This window comes from Sinocyclocheilus rhinocerous, unplaced genomic scaffold, assembly GCF_001515625.1.
Source record: "Sinocyclocheilus rhinocerous isolate Xijiao unplaced genomic scaffold, SAMN03320098_v1.1 scaffold147, whole genome shotgun sequence".
NCBI lineage: Eukaryota > Metazoa > Chordata > Actinopteri > Cypriniformes > Cyprinidae > Sinocyclocheilus > Sinocyclocheilus rhinocerous.
Genome location: NW_015651498.1, coordinates 777,708 through 786,465, shown reverse-complemented (window position 1 = coordinate 786,465; position 8,758 = coordinate 777,708). Strand labels below are relative to the sequence as shown.

Genomic DNA, 8,758 nt, shown 5'->3' with positions numbered 1-8,758 from the left:
ACTTAATTTGGACAACTTTAAAGGCGATTTTCTCAATATTTAGATTTTTTTGCACCCTCAGATTCCAGATTTTCAAATAGTTGTATCTCGGCCAAATATTGTCCGATCCTAACAAACCATACATCAATGGAAAGATTATTTATTCAGCTTTCAGATAATGTATAAATCTCAATTTCACAAAATTGACCCTTATGACTGGTTTTGTGGTCCACGGTCACATATGACATTGATATATCCCTGAATTGTGCTTTAATGGAAATTATTCTATTCATTGCATTAAATGTGCACATTAGCTAAAATGTGTAAAAATAAACAATGTAATTTAAATTTGATTTAGCATTAAGTTAAATCTATAAAATAATCAGGGATTTTTTATAGCTGTTAATTAAATCAGTAGTAAGCAGTGTTATTTTAGTACAATAGATGTACTATTATAATTGTAATATTTTGAAGTAATATAATATGAATTTTTAATATTGAATTGAATTTTTAATACTGGTGTTTTTTCCTCAACATTTAAACAGGCTCGTATAACCCCACTTCTTAAGAAACCCACTCTTAACCCAACTCTTTTAGAGAACTACAGACCGGTTTCCCTTCTTCCTATGTGTGTGTGCATAATATATATATATATATATATACACCTTGCTACGTGTACTGCGTTAGGCTAACAGAGACTTGTCATTTGCACTTATATATTGTTGCTCTTTTGTTAGTTTTGACTGCTTTTATTGTCCTTATTTGTAAGTCGCTTTGGATAAAAGCATCTGCTAAATGACTAAATGTAAATGTAAATGTAATATTTTAGTAGTAATATTTTAAACTTGTTTTTATTTTTATATCTTTCATTTTAATTTTAGTTAAAGTTTTAGTAATTTTTTGTGTTTTTGTAATTTTAATTAGTTTTTATTAATGTTAGTTTCAGTTTTAGTTAGTTTAGTACATCAAGTTAAACTGAATGAAAATGAGAAGTGTTGCCTTGGCAACTAGATGAAATAAAATAATATTTAAAAGGTTTAAAAAAAATCTTATTTTATTAATTTTAAAGTTTATTTTATTTCAAGTTTTAGTTTGAATTAACTACAATAGCCCTGGTAGTAATTCATATAGTCAAGATTTAAGGGCCTGTATTGTTTTACTGTTACAGCAAATAAAATAAACATCATCTCAAAAAAACAAACAATTATCAGTACAAAACATCTCCCAGGATAAATACATGCTTCTGTTGTGTAAATAAACACCAATATCTTATTCCCTAAATCAAACCCAAAACCTTTCTCGGTCTGGCAGGTCTCCAGTATCCCACTGAAAGTACGTTTGTTCAGCGTTTGAGGGAACTGGAGAAAGCTCAGGACAGTGACGGGATCCCGCTGATACCCTCCACACCAGAAGAGATGGAGGAGATGCTCAAACTGTGTTCCTATGTGCGCTTTAAGATCCCTAAACAGGTGGGTTTATGTAGTTTGATGCTTCTTATGGGAGTTTGAATCAGTTGTTAATGACTGTTTTGTTCTTCCTCTGGTTTCCTAGATTCTTCAAGGACTGGTTGACGTTCGTATTCCTAATAATGACTTCTACCGCGAGTGTGAGTGTCTCTGGTGTTTTTCCTGCCTTGGTGTCTTTAGAAATAGCAGATCTGTGTTCAGTTTGATCAATATCTTTTGCAGGTTTCATGGAGCTTGTCGGAGAGAAATCCAGACACTCTTTACATGAGAACATGCATCTCATTTCAACTCCTCTACAAGTTATTTGGGGGAAAAACGACCAGGTACAGATACACTTTATTAGAATTGCAGAATGTGTCTCACAATTGCAAGCTATTAATTGTGAGATTATCTAGAATTCTGAGAAAAAAGTCAGATTGTGAGATTGTACATCACAATTCATACTTTTTTTCTCAGATTGTGAGTTTATATCATCGATTTTTAGATATTTTTCTGACTTTATTAATTAATTGTTATTAATTGTGAGATGTGAAAAAAAGTCTGATTGCCAGTTTATATCTCACAATTCATTTTTTTCTCAAAATTGCGAGTTTATATCTCGCAATTGCAAGTTATTAATTGTGAGAATCTCAGAATTCTGAGAAAAAAAGTCAGTATGAATTGTGAGATATAAACTCGCAATCTTTTTTTATTTCGGAATTTTCACATTTTCTGACTGCTTTTCTGACTTTTTTTCTCAAAATTGCAATTTCATTTTGCAAGTGCAAGTTATTAATTGAGAGGTTCTCAGAATTCTGAGGAAAAAAGCCAGATTGCAAATTTCTATCTCACAATTCATACTTTTTTTTCTCAAAATTGTGAGTTTATATCTTGGAATTCTGCCCTTTCCTGACTTTTTCTTGACTTTTTTTCAGCATTTTCTCAGAGTTATTAATTGCAAGAAAAAAGTCTGTTATAAATCATTCTTACCACTTTTCTTCTTTGCAAGAATGTAATCATATACACTACCGGTCAAAAGTTTGGGATCAGAACAATTATTAATGTTTTTCACAGGAGTTTCTTATGCTCATCAAGGCTGCGTTTATTTGATCAAATATACAGGAAAAAATTTTATATTGTGAAATTATATACACTACCATTCAAAAGTTTGGGGTCAGTACATTTTTATTCTCTCTTTTTTTTTTTGAAAGAAATTAAAACTTTTATTCAGTAAGGATGTGTTTAATTGATAAGAAGTGATAGCAAAGATTTATATTGTTAGAAAAGATTTATATTTTGAATAAATGCTGTTCTTTTTAACTTTCTATTCATCAAAGAATCCTGAAAAAAGTATCGCAGTTTCCCCCAAAAAAATATTTGGCAGCACAACTTTGATAATTCTGATAATAAATCAGCATATTAGAATGATTTCTGAAGGATCATGTGACACTTTATACTGGAGCAATGGCTGATGGAAATTCAGCTTTGCACCACAGAAATAAATGATATTTTAAAGGATATTAAAATAGAAACCTTTATTTTATATTGTAATAACATTTTGCAAGATTATGTTTGTTTCTGTATTTTTGATCAAATAAATGCAGCCTTGATGAGCAGAAGAGACTTCTTTAAAAAAACATTACAAGTTTTAAACTTTTGACCGGCAGTGTATGTAGAATTCAGCCATTGAAAAATGCATGTACATTTGAAACTTGACACCATTAAAGAGCAGATTCTGTGTATTGTATCCTACAGGTGTTAGACGTGTCTGGGGCTTCAGTTCTGGCCAAAGCCATCCCAGGATCTCAGGTTCATCTGCTAGACAACTGTGGTCATTCAGTAGTGATGGAGCGGCCGAGGAAATCCGCCCAGCTCATCATGGACTTTATCATCGCACAACAGAACAGCAACAAGAAACTGTCCTAAAACTGGACTTCATATATCTTTAATATGTGGCTTCATGGTTGGTTGAAGGTTAAGGATCTCGCTGCAAACCTAAAAGTTGCTGGGTTGATCTTGAGAGAAGGTGAAGCAGAGATCTGCAAGATACAGATTGATTACTCTTTGTTGTAAGTCAATGCAGTTTGTGCACAGAAAGATGCTTTGGATCAAAGACTCTTAAAAAGCAACAATATATGATTTTACTGTGGAAGCCTGTTTCCGCCTCTGAGTAAAAAATAAAAAAGGGAATTGTGACTTTTTATCTCACAATGCTGACTTTTTTTCCCTCACAATTGCGGGTTTATATTTGACAATTCTGACTTTTTTCTCGCAATTCTGTGTTTATATCTCTTAATTCTGACATCTTTTCTCAGAAATGTGAGATATAAACTCACTATTGTGCATTATAAAGTCCAATTCTGAGGAAAAAAAGACAATTTTCTTATATTTGCAAGTTTATATCTTGCAGTTCTGACTTGATTTCTCAGAATTGTAATTTTATATCTCTCAATTCTGACTTTGTTTTCAGAATTATGAATTTAAATCTCACAATTCTGACATTATTTCTCAGAGTTGTGAGTTTACATAACGCAATTATGAGAGGAAAAAAAGACAATTTTCTTATATTTGCAAGTTTATATCTTGCAGTTCTGACTTGATTTCTCAGAATTGTAATTTTATATCTCTCAATTCTGACTTTGTTTTCAGAATTATGAATTTAAATCTCACAATTCTGACATTATTCCTCAGAGTTGTGAGTTTACATAACGCAATTATGAGGAAAAAAAGTTAGAATTGTGAAATAAAAAGTCGCAATTACCTTTTTTATTTTTTATTTCGTGGTGGAATCTGGCTTCCATATTTTACAGCCTGTAAATAATCAGTAGAAGTTATTTTTGTAGTGAACGCTCAGGGACGCACACTAACCACTGAGTTGAAAAGCACTTCAGAAGCTATGCAGATACAGATCAGTGTCCTGCAGACAGTATTGGTTCCAGTTCAACATAGAATAGACCAAAAACAGTTATTTACTATTAATATATTTCTAATTTTCCTCTAATACCATTCCATGTTTGAAGAGACCTACCTAGACAGCTTTTCTGGGCATCAGGCACTTTCCTGAACTAATCGAATGCCCAGAAATGAGACACAGCCTATACGCTTATCTCTTTTGTTGTTCTTTACCTTGCCATTTTAACATGATTTAATGTTGACGGTGAAACGTGTGTCATCATCATTCGGTCGTGCATCATTTTCTTTCCTATACTACTGTTCTTACAGTTTTAACCTTGTACATAAGACTGTATGTCTTGTAAATGTATTTCTGAAATAATGCGAACAGCTATTTCATGACTTTGTTAGAATCTGGCTAATAATACTGTCTTTAAATGCATATTTAGTGAATTCTTACAGTATTTTTTGTCAGTTGAGGCTCAGTTTACATGGTCTTTAAACACAGGAGACGTAGTGAAGTTTTCATTTTATTTTCATGACTAATATGAACATTTATCAGTGATAATGTATCACAACATTTCGTTGGAAAGATTCTCCAAATCACACAGGAACTTATAACAGAACATGGTTCAGATATGACTAAATATCTTTATAAGAGTCATTTAAGTACATTTGCATCATATTACGGCTTGTCGCTTCATGGAAGACAAAATCACAAAGTACTTAATAGTATACATATTTTTCCAAGCTGAAAATGTTTATTGTACCTTTGTAATCTAAAAAGAAAATAAAAAAATTTTAACTTTAAAAGTTTGATTTTTAAAAAAAAAATTCCTTCACAGAAGCAGTTTAAATTGTTTCGTTGCTTTTACCAAAGAAAATTCAGATTAAATCTTAATGATAAAAAGTTGCATTAATCTAATAATTATTATTACTGAATCATGAGTCCATGACTTTGATAAATTCTTCACTGAAGACAAAAGAGAACAAGTAATCCCAAAAATGGAATTCTAATGTTTCTGGTCAAATCTATAAGTTGTTGTTACAAAGATACACAATATGTGATCTTAGATAAATATATATTTTTTAGCCCTGATATAGGACAATAATACAGTTTTAAAAATGGCATGAAAATCTAAAAGTCTAATACAGACGTTAGTAAATGTTCCCATCTGGAACTCTTGACATGAAATCTTCATAGAAGATCGAATCATCAGAGCACTTAGCAGTGCAAATATCTCTTCCAAACTGGAACTCATGAAACACTTTTTCTCAAAAATGGAAACTAAAAGCATAATAGATCTAGTGTAGACGTTCAGTCTGAGTCTTTAAGGCTCTACCAAGGCCTCCAGATGGCGCTCTTGTTGACATTCATGTCTTTGCTGAAGGTCTTCTGGTCTGGCAGGACACTTTCCCTCCTGTTCTGCTGCAGCTTCTGGAAGTGCTTCGTCTTCTCTGGCTCTGTGTCTTCATCTCATCTTTGGACAGGAAGTGCACAATCTCACGACACACAATTGTGGCGTTACAGGAAGTTGAGCGTCATCTCCAGGATATCTGCTTCCTCCAGCTTGGAATCAGGCGGCTGCTTGAGGAACTCTGGAGCCAGAAGACACTTGAGCTGCTCGATGCTGCTGTTGATACGATCTCTGCACATCTTCTCCACCATCGGCTTTCTCAGCTGCAAATGAAGACAGAAAAGCATCAGGAAAGTGGCCTTCGAATAAACCAGTGATTGAGAAGAGCCGTGAAAGCTGCTGCAGTAATGCTGCTGTAAGTAGGATGTGAATGTACCTTGTTGTTGAGAGGGAGAAGCTCCTTTGAGATGATTGTAGGTGTCATGTCTGGATCTCTGTGCTGTAGATCTCTCTGTTCAGAGTGAGTCTGATTTGCACTGGCTGCAGCTCCTCTATTTATACTCCCAAATCTCCATATGAATGTGTGAGGCTTGAGCTTGTTGGAGTTTCTCACAGTTTGGAGCCAATGGAAGAGCTCAAACAGACAATGAGGGATGTGGGCCGCCACATGCTCAATGATCCTCCATCAGGGGCTCAAAGGAGCAGGTGGAGGGGGACTCTGGGAAAGTGCTGAGAGCTCATCTTCACATCAATGTCACTGAAGCAGTAATATGCATTCCTAAGAACTTCATTTGGACAACTTTAAAGGTGATTTTCGCAACAACAAAAAAAATCTGCACGTGCAGATTATGTATAAATCTCAATTTCAAAAAATTTACCCTTATGACTGTTTTTGTGCTCTAGGCCACATATAAAAAATCTGACACAATCCACAAAAGACGCATTTCCAACCGAAAGGGCTGAGACTATAGAATATCCCCAGTGCATAAACAACTCACATACCCACACACGCAAACAAACGGTACATACACTCAAACAGATTATAACATGAATGATGTTATTGCTAGGAAATCACTGTCATTTTGACTTTTTTGACTTAAGTTAAATTTGAGTGCTGTGGTGGAGACCAATGACTTTATAGCATATTTATAGCTTTAAATATATATTTTATATTACATATTTATTAAATTGTATGAATATACATGTTGATTAAAATTCAGTTTGAAAAGTTAAAAATAATTTTTTGCAAAATATATTTATATATATTAAATATATAAAATATATATTTTTTAGCCCTGATACAGGACAATAATACAGTTTTAAAAATGGCATGAAATCTAATACAGTGGAACTCATGAAACACTTTTTCTCAAAAATGGAAACTAAAAGCATAATAGATCTAGTGTAGACGTTCAGTCTGAGTCTTTAAGGCTCTACCAAGGCCTCCAGATGGCGCTCTTGTTGACATTCATGTCTTTGCTGAAGGTCTTCTGGTCTGGCAGGACACTTTCCCTCCTGTTCTGCTGCAGCTTCTGGAAGTGCTTCGTCTTCTCTGGCTCTGTGTCTTCATCTCATCTTTGGACAGGAAGTGCACAATCTCACGACACACAATTGTGGCGTTACAGGAAGTTGAGCGTCATCTCCAGGATATCTGCTTCCTCCAGCTTGGAATCAGGCGGCTGCTTGAGGAACTCTGGAGCCAGAAGACACTTGAGCTGCTCGATGCTGCTGTTGATACGATCTCTGCACATCTTCTCCACCATCGGCTTTCTCAGCTGCAAATGAAGACAGAAAAGCATCAGGAAAGTGGCCTTCGAATAAACCAGTGATTGAGAAGAGCCGTGAAAGCTGCTGCAGTAATGCTGCTGTAAGTAGGATGTGAATGTACCTTGTTGTTGAGAGGGAGAAGCTCCTTTGAGATGATTGTAGGTGTCATGTCTGGATCTCTGTGCTGTAGATCTCTCTGTTCAGAGTGAGTCTGATTTGCACTGGCTGCAGCTCCTCTATTTATACTCCCAAATCTCCATATGAATGTGTGAGGCTTGAGCTTGTTGGAGTTTCTCACAGTTTGGAGCCAATGGAAGAGCTCAAACAGACAATGAGGGATGTGGGCCGCCACATGCTCAATGATCCTCCATCAGGGGCTCAAAGGAGCAGGTGGAGGGGGACTCTGGGAAAGTGCTGAGAGCTCATCTTCACATCAATGTCACTGAAGCAGCACACGCTCGTCATTACTAGAAACACGTGGAGTCAGTGAGCACATATGATGATATCAAAGTCATGGCATTCTTAGACATGTGATCTGAATTACTGTGTACTTTATACAAAAAGTGTTTTCATTTGCATTCCATAGTGTAATATCAAGCTAAAATATTATAATATATTCTGTTTATAAAACTATATAAAATAATCTTCTATGCCAAGTCAAGTTGTTACAGTACTATTGGATACATATTACTTCTCACAGAAGTAAGTGCAGATATTTAGTGTCATAATTCACAATATTCTGGATTATCATTGCTGCAGTGACGTCACACACACATGATGGACTCCAGATGAAGCAGATGTGTGTGTGTTTGTGCTGGTCAGTGTGAGTTGATCTCATGTGAGGTTCCCACACTGACTCTCTGTGTTCACATCAATGGAGCACAAAAGCATCCAGAGTCCTGAATGAAGCATTAGTGACACTGAAGACTTCAACCTGACGTCACCAACCATCTGGAGGGAAACCTCCTGATGCACAGCAACTCCTGTTCTTCCTGTTCTGCTGCAGCTTCTGGAAGTGCTTCGTCTTCTCTGGCTCTGTGTCTTCATCTCCAGGAAGTGCAGGAAGTGCACAATCTCACCGACACACAATTGTGGCGTAACAGGAAGTTGAGCTTCATCTCCAGGATATCTGCTTCCTCCAGCTTGGAATCAGGCTGCTGCTTGAGGAACTCTGGAGCCAGAAGACACTTGAGCTGCTCGATGCTGCTGTTGATACGATCTCTGCACATCTTCTCCACCATCGGCTTTCTCAGCTGCAAATGAAGACAGAAAAGCATCAGGAAAGTGGCCTTCGAATAAACCAGTGATTGAGAAGAG

At 35.6% G+C, this 8,758-nt stretch overlaps 1 protein-coding gene across 1 annotated transcript in view; it reads left to right on the top strand.

Moving 5' to 3' along the window:
• Positions 1–3,636, top strand: part of abhd6a (abhydrolase domain containing 6, acylglycerol lipase a) — an 11,573-nt gene extending 7,937 nt beyond the window's left edge. Inside the window, exons 6-9 of the mRNA XM_016518362.1 lie at positions 1,291–1,448; positions 1,531–1,585; positions 1,668–1,768; positions 3,180–3,636. Coding sequence (XP_016373848.1) covers positions 1,291–1,448; positions 1,531–1,585; positions 1,668–1,768; positions 3,180–3,350 — 485 coding nt within the window. The 3' untranslated portion in view covers positions 3,351–3,636. The remainder of the gene's footprint in view (positions 1–1,290; positions 1,449–1,530; positions 1,586–1,667; positions 1,769–3,179) is intronic.
• The last annotated feature ends 5,122 nt before the right edge of the window (positions 3,637–8,758 follow it).